This window comes from Nomascus leucogenys, chromosome 18, assembly GCF_006542625.1.
Source record: "Nomascus leucogenys isolate Asia chromosome 18, Asia_NLE_v1, whole genome shotgun sequence".
In the NCBI taxonomy this organism is placed as follows: Eukaryota; Metazoa; Chordata; class Mammalia; order Primates; family Hylobatidae; genus Nomascus; species Nomascus leucogenys.
In genome coordinates, this window is record NC_044398.1 from 2285145 (window position 1) to 2306873 (window position 21729).

General features: G+C 41.6%; 1 protein-coding gene across 5 annotated transcripts in view; it reads right to left on the reverse strand.

Annotated features, from left to right (window-relative positions):
• Positions 1–2555: 2555 nt before the first annotated feature.
• The window catches only part of MRAP2 (melanocortin 2 receptor accessory protein 2), a 71391-nt gene continuing 52217 nt past the window's right edge, over positions 2556–21729 (reverse strand). For all 5 annotated transcript variants that reach the window (XM_030798534.1, XM_030798535.1, XM_030798536.1 and 2 more), the window contains one exon: positions 2556–4356. In XM_030798534.1, the coding sequence (XP_030654394.1) occupies positions 3966–4356 (391 nt within the window). In that variant the 3' untranslated portion in view covers positions 2556–3965. The remainder of the gene's footprint in view (positions 4357–21729) is intronic.

The window sequence follows — 21729 nt, forward strand, 5'->3', positions numbered from 1 at the left end:
AGAACCCTCATTTTAGGGTCCTGTGGGAGCAAATGGTACAGCCCAGAGGACAGAGATGGCTGACCAGGCACAAACCAAGGCAGCTGCACCATTGTTTCAGCCCTGGTGCCTTGGTGAGTCAAGTTCCTACATAGGATAAGTCCCCATTCCCTTTTTCTTTCTCTCTCTATTTTTCTTCCCCTATTCTCTCTCTTTCTCTTTGCTCCTATGTTTGGTGATCACTCTTGATGTCTATACTGGAAGATTACAAGAACCCAGGGCACTGAGAACAACTTTAACTGAAATGGACAGAGTGAGGGCAAGACAAATGAAGGCTATCAGACTCCCAAAATTCTACATGCAGAAAAAAAGGCTGATAAAACTACTCAGCTACAAACACATTGTACCTTTCAAGTAGAAGAACAGATGATTCCAAGAGTGGAGCTTCAGGCCCAGAGGATGTAGCCAGAAGTCATGAAAGACTATTTCCAGGACTTGCAGCTTAACAGTTTTCCCAGTTTGAAGGATTTGTTATTTTTGGGGACTGATGATTCATTGTTTTCCTTCCATTTTCTCCTTTTTGGAATGGGAATACAGTTGATCCTTGAACAACATAGGGTTGAACTGCACATGCCCACTTGTATGCAGATTTTTTTTCAACCAAATGGGGATTGAAAATACAGTATCCTTGGGATGCAAAACCCACATATATGGAGAGTGAACTTTTCATATACACGGGTTCTGCAGGACCTACCGTGGAACTTAAGTATGCTAGGATTTTGGTGTATACAGGGCGCCTGGAACCAATCCCCTGCATATACTGAAAGACAACTATATTAGTAACTAGTATCTTATGTCGGTCACATCATTGTATTTTGGGAGAAAATAAGTTATTTTCTAGTTTTACAGGTCCACAGATGGAGTTTTTCCCTAGAATGAATCATACCCAGGATCTCACTAATACTGAAATTAGATGGTTAAGATAATAAGGTTTGAGACTTTTAAGCTGATAAGATTTAGGTAATACATGTGACTTTGAATTGATTCTATAGTGAATTGAGACTGTGGAGTATATTGGGATGGGGTGTATGTATTGTGCATATAGAATGGATATAAACCTTTGGGGCCAAAGGTAAGACTAGCAGGCTAATGGTTCCCCAAACACATCCACATCCTAATCCCTGAAACCTGTCAATATGTTGCCTTATGTGGCAAAAGGCACACACTTTACAGATGTGATTAAATGAAGGATCTCAAGATGGGGAGATCATCTTAGGTAACCCAATGTAATCACAAAGGTCCTTATAAGAGAGAAGCAGGATGGTTAAAGACAGAGACGGAAAGTGGAAGAAGAGGAGCCACAGAGTGGGAGCAACCCCTGGAAGATAGAAAACGCAAGAAAACTGATTAATCCTGAGAGCCTCCAGATGGAATGCTGCTGGGCTAACACCTTGATTTTAGCCCACTGAAACTGAGTTTAGACTTCTCTACTCCAGAACTGTAAGACAATAAATCTGTGTTGCTCTAAGTCACTAAATTTGTGGTAATTCGTTACAACAGCAGTAGGAAACAAACTCAAGAACCAACATGAGCATGAAGCATATGTGGCCTGCTGTGTTGTAATGAAGACTTTTTTCTCTGACCCAAGACTCTTGTGTCTTCAGGCAGCATCCACGAGACTATGGCAAGCTGACTTGCAGAAGTGGCAAAATCTTGGACCATTCACAGTTCTTAACATTTAGTTCATAAAAATGATGATATAGTCATGGGTATTTGTCTGACCTTTAAATATCTTTCAATCTTCTGATCAATAAATCTACTTCTAAATAAGATACCAATTAAGTAGCTGCGAACTTTAATAATAGCCCATGATTTATATTTCATTAAATGAATTATGAATAATCATACTCATATTAGAAGTTAAACTCTGGCCAGGCACAGTGGCTCATGCCTGTAATCTCAGCACTTTGGGAGGCCAAGGCAGGCAGACCACTTGAGGTCAAGAGTTCGAGACCAGCCTGGCCAACATATAGTGAAATCCCATCTCTACTAAAAAATACAAAAATTAGCTAGGCGTGGTGGCACGTGCCTGTAGTCCCAGCAACTTGGGAAGCTGAGGCAGAAGAATCACTTGAACCCAGGAGGGGAGGCTGCAGTGAGCCATCCAGCCTGGGCGACAGAGCAAGACTCCGTCTCTCAAAAACAAACAAACAAAAAAGTTAACAAACTCAGCATTCTTTAATACTCTTGCTCTCTTGCATAAAAAGCTCATGAAAATAGCATCTATTTGTAAAAATATGTTAAAGTACCTTTAATTACAAACAAAAATTCCATACTTTGTTTTACTATTCAGAGTCTTAAAGAATGATATTTTCTTTAAAATACATCATAGAAAAAGGATTTCTTTTAGCGAAATAATCCCTAAATGAAATCTCACTCATGACTCAGATCACCAGAATCCCAAAGATGGCAGAGTCGGCACTGCCTACTCCAAGAAGTTAGGAGACATTATAAACATGGTACAACTTTTTGGGAAATAAAAAATTGGATGTTTGAAAATAAAGAACCAGAGAAAATTTCTGTGCAGTCAAATGCATTTATTTTGTAGCTTAAGCAAGACACAGGTGGTGAACAAATTCATAACGAAAATGCCACCCAGAGATTAACAGCTTGCCATGCATGCAACTGTGTGCACAAAATCAAGTTGTTTTAATACCAGCGTGCAGCTTTGATTCCTCATGAAATTAAAGCTGTGTTGCTCACATGTTTACATAACTCAGGCCACCCTGAATATCTGCTAGTGGGGAATTTACAACCCACTGACCATCTCAGCTGAAAGCCAGATGACTATCACCTACACATCTGCCAAGGTAATAGCATGGCAAATAGTATTTTTCTTGTTCTGTAGCCAATGGCACAGATACACCAACACAGAGATACCCAGAAGGCACCTCCTCTCACTCAGCTGACAAGCTTCCTAACATTTCTTGGGGACAAGAGTACCATGCATATACTATGAATTGGTACTTATTCTGAGGCAGGGGATGGCTGTCCCCAGATTAGAGCATGGGTGGTTGGAAGTTCTCAGAAGAGCTTTTTCAGCACAACCCACCAGAAACACTGGCCACCGTGACTGTGTAAGATGAGTCTCCTGGCATTCTGGTAGACACCCAGATCCCCTGACTAAAGCTTGGCTCAATTAGGGTTGAGTGGAAGGTACAGAGATTTGGGAGAGCCTACAAGAGATACGAGGCAGTACCCTAGTTTATACTGTTTTATGTATAGCTCAGCCTCATCTGAAGGCAAAGTCATAAATTCCCAAAATATTAGAGGTGGGATGGATCACTCCAGACCTGTCAACCTACAGTTAAAAATGGGGCAGCCCAGAGAGGTAAAGCAACTCGCTAAAGGTAGAGCATACTAGTGGCAGGGCCAGATTAGAACATGGTAGGCTAATTCTCACCCAAGAATGCTGACAATAAGTGTTTGGCCAAATTTTTCAACAATCAAGACGGGCTAGTATAAATCAGAGCTGTCCAATCTTTTGGCTTCCCTGTGCCACACTGAAAGAAGAGTTGTCTTGGGCCACACATAAAATACACTAACACTAACAATAGCTGATGAGCTTTAAAAAGAAATGATAAAAAAAAGAAAAATCTCATGTTTTAAGAAAGTTTAAAATTTGTATTGGGCCACATTCAAAGCTGTCCTGGGACACATGCCACTGGTTGGACAAGCTTGGTGTAAATACTTTAATACATACCCCCAAAGCTCCAAATGTATTAAAAAGAAAAACAAAACAAAACAAAAAACCACTCAGCTTAATCAGCTCAGCTCTCTTCTAAAGGCGTCTCTTCTCTGTCTCTCTGTCTCTATCTCTGTGTCTCTCTCTCCCCCAAACACACACAACTTTGGTGGATGTAGATTTCTTGCGACATAAAGACAGAATCCACATCTTCAGGAAGACGCTTTACAGAGCATGTTTCTCAATCCAAGTCTTTATGTGAGGTCTGGGAAAGTGGCTTAGTTTCCAGAACAATAGGTGGTTCAGAAATCAGAAGATCATCCTCCCCAAAGGAGTTCTGGTCTGTGTTCACAAAGTTGGGGATGTCAAACTTCATGAGCCTGTTCAGCTCCTCCTCTGGCTTCTCACTGCTTCTGATGGCTTCCTGGAGTTGGACATCACTGTCAAGGGCTGTGGTCTGGTGAAAAGCTTTGGCTCTGTCCAAGCGTTCCACCTCATTGATGTAGCAGTGAAAGAGAGACCTGGACTCCTCGTTGCCTTGGCGAGAAAATACCTTATCTGGCTCCAGAGGTCTTCCAAAGTCTGACACAAAGCTGTTCATTCTGAATCTCTTCTCTGAGGACTCTGCATTGCTATTTTAAAAAAGAAAATAAAAGATTGCTTAACTCCAGCCCATTCACCTGCAGAATCACGGTCTTCTGCACGTAGGGCAGGCCACCACATTTCCACTAAGCACCTGTTGAGTGTAAGCCCCTTGCATGGCATGCAGACAAACATGAGAAATAAGAGAAATCCCTTCTGAGTATGTACGGATAAACCCAAGGCAAAGGCTTCAAGATGAGGGCCCCCAGATCATCCTGAAAACAGACACCTTGCTGAGGAATTCCCCAATATTCTGCAGACACACCAGTATTTTTCAGTGGAATTCTTGGACCATTTGCATCATAATTACTCGAAGTGCCTCTTAAAATGCAGATTCCTGGGTCACAGACCCTCAGAATCTGTGAATGTAGGCTCAGTAATAAGCATTTTCATATATTCTCTAAGGATCATTACTCATACCGAAGTTTAGAACCACTGGCCTAAAAACAATAATACTATCTCATAGGGGTACATTAAATATTTGCCAAAATGCTATAATATCCATTTTTCTCACTTGATTCTCACGGGTAACCAATACAGTCACTTAGGGCAAGAATTATGATGTGCATTTTACAAACGTATGAACTCAGGCAAGGAGCAGTCAAATTGCCCACTTAGTCACACAATCAGTTTGTGATATGAGTGGGAATAAAACCCAGATCCCTAATCCCTTGTTTCCTTTAATGTGGAACAAATAAGCAGTTCAAGGGTAATAAATGAGTCAATGAGTGAATAAAATAACTCTCAATTAGTCCCACAAGTGCATGAAAGAAAGAGCCCAGGTAAGCTGAGAACCTGATACTCCATCTACTTTAATCACCATCCTTTCCAGACTTAAAGAAGAATTGCCCATGCACAGGTAGTGACTCCTTAAGGGCACACATCATGACTGAACGTGTTTTCAAGTCCAGAACAGAACCGGACAAAAATCAAGCTCTGGAGTCTGTGCTTAACAGATGTGTAATCCTCTCAGTGTTCCCAGTTCTTAAATCTCTTCCTTCCCATCCTATCACTCAGGAAAAAGCACTTATGACCAAATTCTGTAAGAATTTGGGCAGAGGAGAAAAAAAACAAAAAACGAAAAACACAGGTCTGGAAAACCTGATCATGTATCACTAAACTCCAAATTGTTAAAATCACCTGGATTTCAGAGGTCAGCAACCCTAGGTGGTTTGTAATCCAGCTAGCTGAAGGAATTTTAATATCAGATCTGTCTCCTAGCAAGGTTACCTGGGTGACATCAAGCAAGAAATCCTTTCAGAAACCTGCATTTTTCCTTTTAATAATAAGCCGGGTTAACAATTTTCATTGCCCACTAAACAAACATGTTGTGAAGGTCAAGGGTTTATGCAAGAATCCAATATTCTACTATGTCAGGTATTCAGAATTCAGAGAAAATCATTTTAGAGAGACCGAAGATTTATGCTTTAGTGCAAATTTACATGGTCTTCTTTGTCTTTCTGTAAATGAGTTTCCCCCAATTGTCATTTCACTCAGGTTTCAAAGATATTTGAGAACAGGGATGAGTGTGCCAGCAACCTGTGACCTGCTAAACTAAAATGTCACCTAGGAAAAAGAGTGGCTTAAAGCTGTGAAAGGAAAATATCTTGGACCCCCAAATCACTAAGCTAAAGGGAAAAGTCAAGCTGGGAGCTGCTTAGGGCAAACCTGCCTCCTATTCTATTCAAAGTCACCCCTCTGCTCACTGAGATAAATGCATATCTGATTGCCTCCTTTGGAGAGGCCAATCAGAAACTCAAAAGAATACAACCATTTGTCTCTTATCTACTTATGACCTGGAAGTCCCCTCCCTGCTTCGAGTAGTCCCGCCTTTCCAGACTGAACCAGAGCTCATCTTACATACGTTGATTGATGTCTCATGTCTCCCTAAAATGGATAAAATCAAACTGTGCTCTAACCCACCTTGGGCACATGTCTTCAGGACCTCCTGAGGCTGAGTCATGGGCGTGTGTCCTCAACCTTGGCAAAATAAACTTTCTAAATTAACTGAGACCTGTCTCAGATTTTGGGGGTTCAAAAAGCATTTGGAGAAAGCATAATTAAGATTGCTGGGGCGCACACCATTCCTCAATTCCAAGGCTAAGAAGCTCTGAGAAATAGCTTTTCTGCCTGCCTGTGGCACCAGCTGAGTGCAACAGCAGAAGCCCAGCTGTGTGTGGCTGCTCTTCCATAACACAGCTATGTTTCCTGGAATTAAAGTCCATTACTCACCCTTGCTGGAGAACTAAGGCACAAGAGACCAAGATAATTTTGTCCCTCCCCAGGACAGTGCCAAGGCAGTAGACATTAAAGCCCCTCTGAGGTGCCTTTCCTGCCCCCTGAGGCTACCCTGTGCTCCCATGGCCACCCCCTCCCCTCTAGATTCCTCCCGATGATCCCTTGGTATGGCAACAGTACGACGTGTCTGATTCTCCCTTCCTGAGAAGAGCAAAAAGTTCATCTTTGTACTCTTAGAGTCCAGTAAATATTAAACACTCAATACACTGGACTTTTATTTGTCTCTTCTTTCCTTGACTGATAAACAAAAGGACCTGTATGTTGTGAAAGTTGTCAGAATAAATATGGAGTCACTTATGTTATTAAAACATATCCTGATGAATACAGCTGGGGAAGGCCATGAAGTGGGAACTCTCACTCACAAATATCTGATACCAAGAGCCATCATGAAAGACTGCAAAAACCATAACCTTGCACAAAAAAATACTTCTATAAGGACATCTGCCCAGCAACTGCCTGTCCAACCTGGAACTGGCACCACCCGTATTGTTCCTTGTAGCTAAGGATAACTCTCTCCAAACAACAATGTAATCCTCCTTACTTTTCCTTTAAAAACCTTTGTCTTCTTTTACTTCCCAGAATATGCACATAAGTTATACGGCATGAGTATTTTCATTGCAATGACCCATTACCATGGAAACATCATTTTCTTTTAGAGAACCTCTCAGTGTTTGTTATTTAGGTTGACATAAATGGTCTCCAGAAGTGGAACCTGAAGCAAGATCACTTTTGGAAGGAATCAGTGATTCTTGGAATCTGCAGGCTGTGCTCACCTTGAGCCCACTGAGCTCTCTGCTTCCATGGCTCACCTGTTCTGCCCTGGTGAGTCTTCACTCAGGCTAAGCCCCTTCTTCCTGATAGAGGCTTTTTGACTTTATCTGAGATTTGGTTTGGTTCTAAGCCTACCTTAAATGAAGAACGCTGCATCTCTCTTGGAACAATAAAATTCTGTTTTTGGCAAGCCCTTCCTGAGAAGTGTCCTTGTGGAAAGTACTCCGGTTTCTACAGAATTTATAATCTGTCTTGGAGACATGTCTTTTCTGGTGAGTTCATTTTTGTTTCTTTCTGCATGCCTAGTTTAATATTTTGTTTGATCTGCATGCCTGGGTTAAAATTTCTGTGAACACTCCGATTTGGGTTTGGTTATGCATGTGTGTAAATGATTTGGCTCTTCACCCTTGCTTGTTTCTGAAAATCTTTCAAGAGCAAAAATAAACATCCTAAGTGGTGGATGCAGGATGGCTAATTAAAAGCCACTATGTCGGTTGCCGCTGTATAAGACACCAGTCTAAACTCCTGACATTTTCCTGACAAGATTTAAAGAATTTTCTTTGCACACCAGTACAAACTCCTGACGTACCACTGATATGATTTATGGGATTTTCTTTGCTTGTAAGAAATTAATAAGAAATGAAGGGGCCGGGTGCAGTGTCTCATGCCTGTAATCCCAGCACTTTGGGAGGCCGAGGCAGGTGGATCACGAGCTCAGGAGATGGAGACCATCCTGGCCAACACGGTGAAACCCCGTCTCTACTAAAAATACAAAAAATTAGCCGGGCACAGTGGCAGGTGCCTGTAGTCCCAGCTACTTGGGAGGCTGAGGCAGGAGAATGGCCTGAACCCGGGAGGCGGAGCTTGCAGTGAGCCGAGATCGCGCCACTGCACTCCAGCCTGGGGACAGAGTGAGACTCTGTCTCAAAAAAAAAAAAAAAAAGAAAGAAAGAAAAAAAGAGATGAAATGAGATTCTCAAATACCAAGGCATGCCAGGTCTTCTGGGACTCCAGCTGACTACATGGCTTTTCCTGGTGCACACAAACTCAATGGGCATCATGGAGATCATAAACTCCCCAAGCCTGTTTATCTTAGAGATGAAATAGAAACTGCAAATATAGAGTTAATACATAGAGCCTTCTAGGCTCTCTCTCCTCTATTTCATTTTTCTGCCTATTTGGAATCTGCAGACTTTTCTGCTGGTGTTAAGACAAACTCACTGCTTATGGCATTCCAGTCAAAATGCAAAAAACAGCTTTACAGATTACAACAGGTTCATGAAAACCAACAATTTAGATACCTTCGGAAATGTAAATCTAGGTTTGTCTGACTAAAAAGTGCTTTGGGTAATGGAACACTTAATTAAAGGACTGGTATTCTAAAAGCAAATAACTACATAAATGTTTACAAAAGTTAGCCTCTCAGATCAAACAAGTCAAAATCTTGAGCTCAGAGGAATACTATATCTTTGTCTGGCATAAAAATTGCTTTATCTGCTATGGAGGGACTAGAAAAGGCTGGAAAAAAAACCTGTTAAAATGCTTCCTCACCCACATTGACTAGTCAAGCAAACCAGACCAGCAAACAAAAGATTGTTACTAAAAATTCAAGGCCACTTGAAGGTTTTATTTTTCTTATACAATTTAGCCAGTCCTGGCTAAAATATAAATATTAAAAATATACCCTAAACTCATTTGAAACTGAAGTAAAGGATAAGAGAGGTTTATTATTATTATTATTATCAAACTGCTATGAAAATTTCCTTATCCAAAATTTTAGTTCACAGCCTTAATAAGATTATCTATTGGGGCAAATAAACATTAGCCATGTGAACAGGTCCCATTTGTCGGAAATATAATTTGAGTTCAACTGTCCTTTTACAAACTGAGTTTGTATTACTACATTACACTGTCTTATGACTAAAATACCCAGATGAAAACTAGAGAATCTGCTTCTATGTATTTGTATGGTCTGTATGTTTTAATGTTGTGTGTATATAATATTTTTCTACTAAAATATATTAAAGAGATCTGATTAATAAATTTAAAAGGGAAGAAAAGCACTTAAATTGAGTACTGTAACAAAAATATAGTAACTAACCCATGTGTTTTTAATTCACATTACTTAAATAATTTTTTGATAAATAAGCTGGTTTTAAGTTTGTTGATAAAATAAAAATAGAGAGGTCTTCAAAATTGTCAGCATACATTTTTGCCTGGGTTTACTGTTCATCAAGATTGTACTAGATGTTTTAAGGTGATAAAATTATAAACTCACCCTAAAAACAGAATAAATTTGTTTCTGTAATTCTTTGATATGTACGACTAATTTGATATGTACGGCTTAATAAAAGCAGCTGTATCTTCTGAGTTATTGGCAAAATACCCATATATTTAACTTTAAGGTTCTTACTTAGGTGAACACCTGATATTCGCAGGCTATAAAAATGATTAACAGGGAAATAACTTAAAATGATGACTAGCTTTGTCTAATATCTCAGTTTCTATGAGTAATCCAGGTATAATTGTTAAAAGTAAACAGGCCAGGCATGGTGGCTATTGGGAATAACGCTCAAAATCCTAAGGAGATTGAACACTCAAACAAGGGATTTTTAGCAAAGCAATTTTACTTTTGTGTAGAGGGATGTTTTTTTGTTTTGTTTTTTTGCCAGTCGCCATGAGAGCACACTTGAACAAAGGGGCACGAAAGCCTTTATTTCTGAAGCAAGTCCTGTCCCTGTACTCTTTTTCTATTGGCCGGGGTCAGGTCGCACAATCTGAATTAATCTCGGTTGGTTAGACGTTTGAACTTTTTTTAGATAAGGTGGGCACGTAAGGGAGAGAGGGGAAAAGGGGAAGGGGTGTCTGTGATGAGCTAGAGGGCTAGTCTTTTTTTTAAATAAGGAAAGGAATGTGAGCTCGTACTGAAAAGCCTGGTACTGTGGCATGTCCTGGCATGTAACAAAGGCAGAAAGGAAAAAAAGAGAAAAAGGAGAAAGGGGTGGGGGAGTGGGTACTATGAATTAAAGAATAAAGGATTGATCAGGCTATTTGAAGAGAAATCTCATCATATCTCACAGTGGCTCACATCTGTGATCTCAGCACTGTGGAAGGCCAAGGCAGGAGGATTATTTGAGCTCAGAAGTTCGAGATCAGCCTGGGCAACATGGCAAAAGCCCTTCTCTACTGGTAAGCAGGAGACAGAGACATGGAGAAAGTTACAAGTAAGAAGATGCACTTCCGGTAAGGAAGGTTAAAAAGAAAAGAGAATAATTTCCTATAAGAAAGAATCTGTGTAGTAAGTTTTTGTTCTAAAGTAAAATGACTGGTCATTTAAGAAGGAGGAAGAATAGGACAAAACTAAAGGCTTAAGCATGTTACTGAAGATTTGAGCAGGTCATGAAAGGTTCATGAAGGCTATAATTAGATGGGAATTATCTATAAGCCTTGCTAAAGATTGAGCTTTAATATTAAAAGTACACTAATATGAGAGAGAAAAAGTTATATTTCTAGAGAAAAACTACAACACTCTTGTTATTAGATTGTTAGCCCTGTGCATTATTTTCAAGTTCTTGTTATCTGCCTATAGAATAGCTGGATCCTGAATTATTCTAGATTCTTTCAATCCAACTCTCACCATGGAATTACTAAAAATGCAAACTGTTCTGTTTCTGAAGCCCTATAACCTTAAACTTGGTGAATTTTAAGGGACAAGTCTAATGTCTAATGTATCGGTCACACAGAGAGTTCACCAAAGCACCTGTATTAATCTGTTTTCACACTGCTATAAAGAACTACCTGAGTCTGGGTAATTATAAAGAAAAGAGGTTTAACTGACACATAGTTCTGCATGGCTAGGGAGGTCTCAGGAAACTTACAATTATAGTGGAAGGCAGAGGGAAAGCAAGGCACATCTTACATGGCAGCAAGAGAGGGGGAACCCACCACATACTTTTATTTATTTATTTATTTATTTATTCATTCATTTATTTTTAAGATGGAGTCTTGTTGTGTCACCCAAGCTGGAGTGCAGTGGCTTGATCTTGGCTCACTGCAACCTCTGCCTCCCAGGTTTAACTGATCCTCCTGCCTCAGCCTCCCAAGTAACTAGGATTACAAGCATGTGTCACCACCCTTGGCTAATTTTTGTATTTTTAGTAGAGAAAGGATTTCAGCATGTTGGCCATGCTGGCCTTGAACTCCTGACCTCAAATTATCCATCTGCCTGGGCCTCCCAAAGTGCTGGGATCACAGGCGTGAGCCACTGTGCCCGGCCAAGGAATCACCACAGACTTTTAAGCCATCACATCTTGTGAGAACTCACTATCACAAGAACAGCATAGGGGAAACTGCCCCATGATCCAATCACCTCCTACCAGGTTCCTCCCATGACACATGGGGATTACAATTTGAGAAGAGATATGGGTAGGGACACAGAGTCAAACCATATCGGCACCTTATGCCATAAACAGTCACATTCAAACTGCAAACCAGGATGAGAAGTTGACAGCTTCATGGCAGTAGACAGTTTTTCCCAAGACATCAGAAAAAGACTCCATATCATAATGAGACTTTGATCCCTCTTAATGCCTACCTTTTTCATTTCACAGGATAATGGTGCACTTGAAATTTCACTATCAATACCTTTGGCTGGTAACTTTAAAAAACCTGACCTAAGAGATCCTTTAGTGCACCTAATGGGTGACTTTGTCAACATCCCTAATACAACTGTTGTTCTCTGTCTGCTCTACTTTAATTCAACCCACCCTTGGGATGCCAGGTAACAAAATCGCTCTATATTATCTATTGCTTAAATAAGTGAATATATGTGCTATTGCCAATACTACATACTGTACCTAGATACAGTCCTCTGGGAGAATTGAGACCCATATATACAAAATAAGAAAACAGGTCACATAGTTAAAACAAGTCTCACCTAATCCCCTGTGTTCATTTGATTTATTCAACTGGTCGTCTTTAAGCCCAGGTTCATGCCTCAAAACTGTTAGGCAAACTGAGATTATCATATTACTGTTAATTTTACTTTCTACTTTTCTTTGTAAACTTTGTACCTGTTACTTGTTAAAATTCTTACAACTCCTAACAGAATAATGCTGGACCAGCACTTTGAAGTGATAGCCAACACCTACAAAACAGACACAATTGAACTTAAATATGGACTTCAGGTAGACTTAGCCTGAGAGCCTCTCCCTCCAAACTTCCTTTGTTGCTCAAATGTGGCTAAAAGGCTTTTGACACTGATTCCTAGTCACCAATAACTTCCTTCTAATGTAGGACTAGATTAAACCAAACCAGTACAGGTAAATCCCAGCACCAAGGGACAATCAAAATTTAACTATGGGATGATTCATCAGTGATGCCTTTTGAGAAAGATCTTCATCAAACAAGGGAAATGTGAAAGTTGTCAGAATCAAAATGAAGTCACTTATGTTAAAAACCCTGGCAATAGGGCACGGTGGCTCATGCCTGTAATCCCAGCACTTTGGGAGGCTGAGGCGGGCGGATCACGAGGTCAGGAGATCGAGACCATCCTGGCTAAAACGGTGAAACCCTGTCTCTACTAAAAATACAAAAAATTAGCCAGATGTGGTGGCAGGTAACTGTTGTCCCAGCTACTTGGGAGGCTGAGGCAGAAGAATGGCGTGAACCCGGGAGGCGGAGCTTGCAGTGAGCAAAGACCATGCCACTGCACTCCAGCCTGGGTGACCAAGCAAGACTCCATCTCAAAAGAAAAATCAAACAAACAAACAAAAAAACCCTGGCAATAGAGCTGGGGAAGGTTATGAAAGGAGGGTCCTCATGCATGAGTGCCTGTTAATAAGAATCATCACAAAAGACTCTGCAAAAGCCATAACCTTGCACAAAGGCCATCTCAGTCTTACAACAAAAAGAATACTTCTGCAAGGACATCTGCCCAGCAACTATCTGTCCAACCTTGACTGACGCCACCTTTGTTATTAATCCTTGTAGCCGACGATAATTATCTTGAAATAACTGTGTAATCCTCCTCACTTTTTCTTTCAATATCTTTATCTTCCTTTACCTCCTAGAATACATACATAGTTTACTATATGAGTATGCCCATTGCAGTGCCCTATTACCAAATAAAAATCATTTTCTTTCAGAGAGCCTCTGTTTGTTAATTTGGGTTGACAATGTGAAAAACTCATCATGGACACCCCTTGCTTCGATTCAGTTACTATTCTTATCATCACTGGGTAAAGTTCACATACCATATATGTCACTGTGAAATGCATAAATCTTAAGTACCAAATATGATGAATGTTTATTAATGAACACACCCATGTAACTACCACCCCAATCAACATAAAGGACATTTATTTCCTTCATTCCAGAAAGTTTTATTCCATTCAATTTCTACCCCCTTTAGGTAACACTGCTCTGATTTGTATTTCCACAGGCTAGGTTAGCCTGTTCTTGAAATTTATATAAATGGAATCATATAATATATGGCTTTTTGTGCTTGGGTTCTTTTGCTCAATGTTTTTGAAATTTATCTATATTGTTGCATATGACAATAGTTTGTCCTTTTTCTTACTAATGCCCATTGTATGAACATACTACAATCTATTTATTCATTCTCCTGCTGAAGGACATTTGGGTTGTTTCTAGCTTGGGACCATGTGAGTAAAGCTACTTTGAATGTTGTTGAGAAGTCTCTTTGTGGATATGTTTCTACTGCTCTTGAATAAATACCTAAGAATAGAATTGAGTCATGTAGTAGATCTATGCTTAACTTTATGAGAAACTGCAAAGAGTTTTCCAAAGTAGTTGTACCATTTTACACTCCACCACAATGAGTGAGAATTAGTTTTTCCACCTCTGTTGTAGTCCCTTTCATGTTGCTACAAAAGCATACCTGAGACTGAGTAGTTTACAAATAAAAGAAGTGTATGTAGCTGAGAAGTTCAAGGGTATGCCCCTGGCTTCTGGTTAGGGCTTTCATGCTGCATCACAACACTACAAAGAAGGTTAAAGGAGAAGCAGACCCATAAAAAGGAAGGAAAATCTGAGGAGTGTCCTGGCATTATAGCAGCCTGCTCTTGAGGGAACTAATCCATTCCCAAGAGAGCTAATCCAGCCTTGAGAAAGCAAGAACTCACTACTGTGAGAATAGCACCAAGCCATTCACAAGGGATCCACCCCTATAACCCGAACACCTTCCATTAGGCCCCACCCCCCAAAACTGCCACACTGGGGATCAAATTTCAACATGAGCTTTGGTGGGGGCAAACAAGCTATCCAAGCCATAGCAACCTGCTTCTCAACATTCGGTGTTGTCAATCATGTTAATGTTAGACATTCCAATGGGAGTGAAATGACATGTCATTGTGACTTTAATGTGCATTTCTCTGATGTGTAATAACATCTGAGCATCTCTTACTGTGCTTATTGGCTATTGGTTTATCTTCTTTTGTGAAGTATCTGTAGGAGTCTATTTAAAAACTGAGTTGTTTGGTTTTTGTTCTTGACTTGTGGAAGTTTTATAATATATGCAGAATATGAGTTGTCAGTTATGTGTATTGCATATATTTTCTCTTGATCTGTGACTTGGCATTTTCATTTTCTCAAAGATGTCTTTTGATGAGCAGAAGTTTTAATTAGTTGTTTATCAAGTTTTTTCCTTTATGTTTATGCTTTTTACATCTTCTCTAAGACACAATTGCCTACCCTAACATCATGAAGATATTCTCCTATGCTTTCTTCTAACTATGTTGGCCAATATGATACATTACCAATATGTGGCTATTTAAATTTAAATTAAGTAACATTCAAAATTTGGTTTCTCAGTCATATTACCCATATTGCAAATGCTCAGTAACCACATGTGGCCAGTGGCACCTAACTGGACAGCACAGACACATTTCCATCATCACAGAAAGTTCTACTGGCCAGTGCAGTTCTAGGAGCTTTTACTTTGAAGACACACTCCGTATTGAGATGAGGTAATCTCATTCATTTTTTTTTTCGTATGTTTAACCAGTTAGACCACCACTGCCATTTAAAAATATTTTTCTTTCAATTGACCTTATACAAAAATCACTGTATTACTACATGCTAGTAATGAAAAGGTAAACTCCATTCACAATAACATCAAAAAAATAGAATAGTTAACAATAAATTTAACCAAGAATGTTCAAGACCTGTACTCTGAAATTTTCAAAACATTACAAAGGGAAATTGAAGAAGACCTAAGTATATGGAGACATAGATCATGCTTGTGAATTGGAAGATTTCAGGTAGAAAATCATACAACCATAGACATAAGCTAGGCAGTTTCCTTCTTTCAAGAGCCAAAAGCCCTTCAGTTTCTATCTGCTTATGTTCATTCTCTAATGCCTTCCAATAATTTTTCAGGGTTTGTCAAGATTTTATCATTGTTAGAAGCTCTCCTGTGTCATCCTAACTGTGTCATCCTACAACTGTTTATGTTGCTAGAATCCTGAAACCATTTTTTTACTTATTTGTTTTGAGAATTTGTAGTCATCATTTTCTGCTTATTATAAGAAAGGCTATTGGACTTAACCTATTGACTGCAACATCACAGAACTCTACCAGCCAAAATAAAGACTGTTCAGACTGTTCCGATCCTTAGCCTTTTCTTCTTCTCACCACAGGTTAAGTCATATATTCTGTGTACCTGTAAAAGTCTTTCTACCTACACAGAGTGCATCTAACACAAGGACCCACCTAGTCCTTTAATACCCAAAGTGTAACTGTCATTTCCTCCCCAGGACACCCACATGCTCACAAACTTTCATCAACTCCCCAACTCCTCTGACACTCCAGGCCCCTGGTCTCATATCATCTGGCCTTTCCAGTGTTCTCTCCCGCCAGTCCCCTTGCTAATCCTACAGTCTAGCCACAAAGGATGTGACAGGCCCCCAGTGTACTCAGGACTGCCACTCTTTGTGCCTTCGTTTGTGCTGTTCTTCCTACCTGATAGGCCCTTCCACCAGTCTGTCTGTCAAAATCAAAAAGCTTCTTCACTGTCAACTCCAATGTCACTGACTCCATGGAGACACTCTGATCTCCCAATGGGAAGAAATCTGTCCCTCCTCTGTGCTCTTGCCATATTTTACTAACCTGCTCTTACAGGTTGCATCCTTTTCTGCCTTGTGTCAGGGCTATTTTGTGTATGGTCTTTCTCTCCTATATACTGATGTGCTGTATTTGGTTCATCTTTGCATCCCTGGAAGAGCCTTGCACTACTTAGACCTCAGTGAGCACTTTATGAAATACCATGTACTGAACAGCTATATCTGTGGGCTTGTCCAAAGCCCTGATTCCTATGAGAGGCACAGCTACTCTGATGTTAGTGAGGTGCTCCTACCTCTGTGACCCTGAAGACAAATCAAGACAGAAGGATAGACTCCTTCCACCTCCATTTGCAGACGGACAACACAAGTAATGCTCTGGATTATTCCACTAGCAATTTTCCAGATTTTTTATGAGTTTTTACAAATGAAATACCTGCTGCTGTGCCAATGGTCTTAGCATGCTGACCACTGTCTTCAGTTTGCCCCACTCACGAAAAGTTGTGGGCAGATCAGCCTGTGGGCACCTGATATTTCCAGCAGTCGCTTCCAGTGGGCTTTTAAAGATATATATGCCTGGCCAGGCACAGTGGCTCACGTTTGTAATCCCAGCACTTCGGGAGGCCGAGGCAGGTGGATTACTTGAGGCCAAGAGTTTGAGACCAGCCTGGGCAACGTGGTGAAATGCTGTCTCTACTAAAAATACAAAAATTAGGCTGGGTGCAGTGGCTCACACCTGTAATCCCAGCACACTGGGAGGCAGAGGTAGTTGGATCACCTGAAGGTAGGAGTTCCAGACCAGCTTGGCCAACATGGAGAAAAATACAAAAATACAAAACTAAAAATAAAAATACAAAAACTAAAAATACAAAACTCAGCTGGGCATGGTTTGGGCACCTGTAATCCTAGCTACTCAGGAGGCTGAGGCAGGAGAATCACTTGAACCCAGGTGGTGGAGGTTGCAGTGAGCTAAGATCATGCCACTGCACTTCAGCCAGGGTGACAGAGTGAGACTCTGTCTCAAAAAAAAAAAAATTAGCTGGGTGTAGTGGCACACACCTGTAGTCCCAGTTACTCAGGAGGCTGAAGTGGGAGGATCACCTGAGCTTGGGCAGTTGAGGCTAGCAGTGAGCCGAGATAGCGCCACTGCACTCCAACCTGGGTGACAGAGTGAGACCCCAACTCAAAAGAAAAAAAAAAATAACTCCTGAACAAAAGTTATAGACTGAACCAGACACATAAAATAGATCTTCTACCCTTTCATAGCAGTAGATACCTCAGAATGACAGGGCTTCCTCAGGAATCACTCACTACATCTGCATTTTGCCATCTAGTTCCTGTGGCCCTGGTCAATATCAAAACTTTTGAACAATGACATTTCCCTGCTGTTAGTCTTTACTTCCACGTACTCATTCTTTAATGAGTGCCATATTAAGGTAAATTGCTATTCAAGATAGAATATAATTCCCATTTTTACAGGGTCCTGAGCAATCCTGCACCAGCCCCTAAGTGAAGAACAGCCCCACCTGGATGAGATGCACTTAACAAAGGCTACAAAAGGAGGGTATGTGAGGCACGTAATGTCTGGGGTTTGATAATTTTTCCAGAAGTCCAAAGTATTCTACATAACAATGTGACCCAAACTTTTCCCATTACTCTCTATCTGGCAGATTTATGATAATGGGGCCATAAGGCTTTAACAAGACAGCATGCAGAGTAAATGGTTCCTTAGCTCAGAAAGCAGGAGGAAATGCTTCTTTTATCTTCACTGTCCTTAAAAAATCCAGATAAGAGATCCCCTGCCTGCCCCACCATACAAAAGCAAATATTCCATGGAAAAAATAATCCCCATCAAAGCTGCTTCTTAGGCCTAAAAGCTTTTAAGAAGGGTGATGTCAGCTTTATAACAGTCTTTCTTCCTCTGCAGTCTACCTTCTCAGTGCTCACCAATACCTGCCTCTTTCCTTCTGGATACACAGAAGACTACCCTTCCCAGCCCCGGGCAGTCAGGTGGGTGTGGCTAGTTCTGACTAATGAGCTGTGGGAGGAAGGGATGTGTGCTGCTTCCGGCTGAAGAATGGAGGGGCAACCTTGAGATCTCCAAGTGTTTTCTTACCCATGTCACAGCAACCTAGGAGGCCGCGTGGTGGGGAAAGGGCAGCTGCAAGTGGAGATGTTTCTGTCTGCCCCTTGCCAACCTTAGCAGACATGGAGTTTAAGCAAGAAATAAACCTTTGTTGTGTTATACCAAGATTTGAGGATTAATTTCTTACTGTCTGACAGCCTAGCCTAGCACATATTTCCCCCCTTAACAGAAGCCACTAAGTAGTTAGTGATTCCAGAAGTTCTCATTCTAGCATGATCCCAGGTTAAACAATTCAGGGGAAAAAAATACCCATTTTATTGCAGTGTGATTGGCCCTGTGCAGTTAAGTGGATCTCAACTCCTGTCATCCAGTACTTTAAAGGAAAGTCCAGCCAGGATGGCGGATAAACATTCTCTCTCAGGTAAACTGTGATTGGTTCCTGGTGGCTGCCTGGAGATCTGTTTTGAAAATGATTCTCAGGCAAAAGTCTTGGCTACACAGGGAAGATGATGCAGTCCATTGCTGATGTCTGTTGTGGGCACGGACACAGGGAGTCAGGGGACAGGTGGTGTTATCTGTCATCCTGTGTCTTACTACTATCAAAGGGAAGCTCACACACTTCCATGTGTCAGCAATGATGAGATCCTAGGGAGCCATTTGGCCCTGGTCTGAGCCGTCTCCAGGGAGAAAAATATTAAATTCAGTGGTAGATCCAAGCACCAGTCCATTCTGAGCTTCCAGACTTACTCAGGTATATTAACCATGCTGTTGGAATCACGTTCCAAAAGGATGTTGTTGATGTTCTACTTTAGGAAGTAACTGTCTTAGTGACAAACCACCCAGAGAGCTGGATATGTAAAGCAATCAGAATTCAAAGGTGTTGGTCCTTCTGACCCATCACCAGGATTCTCTACCTAGCTGCCATTCTAGATTCATCTTACTGTTTCACTTTCAGACACAGCCAAGGTGAAGCTGGGATAGAATGAGGCAACATTTTGAAAGCGTAGATATAATGCTTAGGGTCTGGGTATCCCATGGGAGAATGGGTTCCTTTTTCTTCTCCGTCCTACTCTTTACCTAGACTCTTCAGCTCACACAGTGACTCATCTTTACTGAGGGATGCTCTGAGCCCAGCTTTTGCAAGAAGCTCCACTGTCTGCTCACTTCTGTGTTTACAACAGGGATGTCCAATCTTTTGGCTTCCCTGGACCACATTGGAAGAAGAATAATTGTCTTGGGCCACACATAAAATACACTAACACTAATGATAGCTGATAAGAAACACACACACACACACACACACACACAAATATCTCATAATGTTTTAAGCTAATTTACGAATTTGTGTTGGACTGCATTCAAAGCTATCCTGGGCCGCAGGTTGGACAATAATCCCAGGAGGCAGACACTTCCTTATTTATATATAAGGAGTCTCAAGCACAGAGATGTTAAGAATCCAGGCCAAAGTCTCAATAAGTAAACCTGGAAATGTTTGAGTCCAGAGCCCCGTGCTTGGCACAGTATGTGACAAAAACAAAGTAATCATCATGGCGGATGGGAGGCAGGACTAGATTGCAACTCCAACTTGGATGGACAGAGCAGTGCGCAGAGGCTCACATTGTGAATTTTAGCTCCAGATTGACTGCAAGAACAAACCAGCAATCCCAAGAGGACCCACAGACCCTCTGAAGGAAGCAGATTGCTCCTGCAGGACCCAGGAGAAACCCCAAATATTGTGGGTGCCCCAACTGCAGAAGTGGGAAAGGGAGAGCCTCCTCTCCTGAACACACACCCCCACTAGAGAAACTGAAGGTCTCTTTGTGGGAGAAGTTTCCAACCGTACCTGAAGCTAAGTCAATTTAGAGAGCCGAGTGAAATACAGGGGTAGAGGAAGAAGAAGAAAGGCCCTGGGCGCTCGCTGGGTCCACAAGCAGGCCATTCCTTCCTGGCACCATAGGAATCTATCGGCAGGGCGGCCAGAGGAGCCAGGGGATCAGGGGGAGAAACACCACAGGGAGAAGGAAATCTCCAGCTGAACTTTGTAACAATTTGAATGGGGCAAGAAGCCTCCTGGCCAGAACTCGGGGAAGGACACGAAACCAGTGTGCAGACTCCATAGGTGGGGAATGAACCAAGCCCTTTTCTTTCGCAGCTGGGAGGAGGGTAGCCTGGGGCAAGTTCTCAAGCCCGGCTGCCCATTGCCTGGAAACAGATTAGGGGCTGTTAGTGGGGACATGGTGGGAATGAGACTGGCCCTTTGATTTGTATGGGAGGTGGGTGAGTCCTGTGACTGCTGGCTTTTCTCCACTTCCCTGACAATCTGCATGACTCAGCAGAGGCAGCCATAATCCTCCTAGATACACAACTCCACTGACCTGGGAGCCTCACCCCCATCTCCCACAGCAGCTGCAGCAAGACCCACCCAAGGAGAGACTGTGCTCAGACACGCCTAGCCTTGCCCCAACCCGATGGTCTTTCCCTATTCACCATGGTAGCTAAAGACAAAGGACATATACTCCTGGGAGTTCTAGGGCCTTGCCTACCACCTGTTTCTCCCCAAACTACCACAGCTGATGCTCTCTGGAAAGGAACATGACCCGGCAGGAGGCCAACCAGCACAAAAATAGAGCATTAAACCACCAAAGCTAAAAACCCTCACAGAGTCCACTGCACCTCCCTACCACCTCCACTGGAACAGGCACTGGTATCCACGGCTGAGAGACCCATACACGATTCACGTCACAGTATTCTGTGCAGACAACCCCCAGTACCAGCCCAGAGCCAGGCAGACTTACTGGGTGGTTAGACCCAGAAGAGAGACAACAATCACTGCAGTTCTGCTTATAGGAAGCCACATCCATAGGGAAAGGGGGAGAGTACTACATCAAGGGAACACTACATGGGACAAAAGTATATGAACAACAGCCTTCAGCCCTAGACCTTCCCTCTGACAGAGGCTACCCAAATGAGAAGAAACCAGAAAACTAACTCTGGTAATATGACAAAACAAGGCTCTTTAACACCCCCTAAAAATCATACTAGTTCACCAGCAATGGATGCAAACCAAGAAGAAATTCCTGATTTACCTGAAAAAGAATTCAGGAGGTTAGTTATGAAGCTAATCAGGG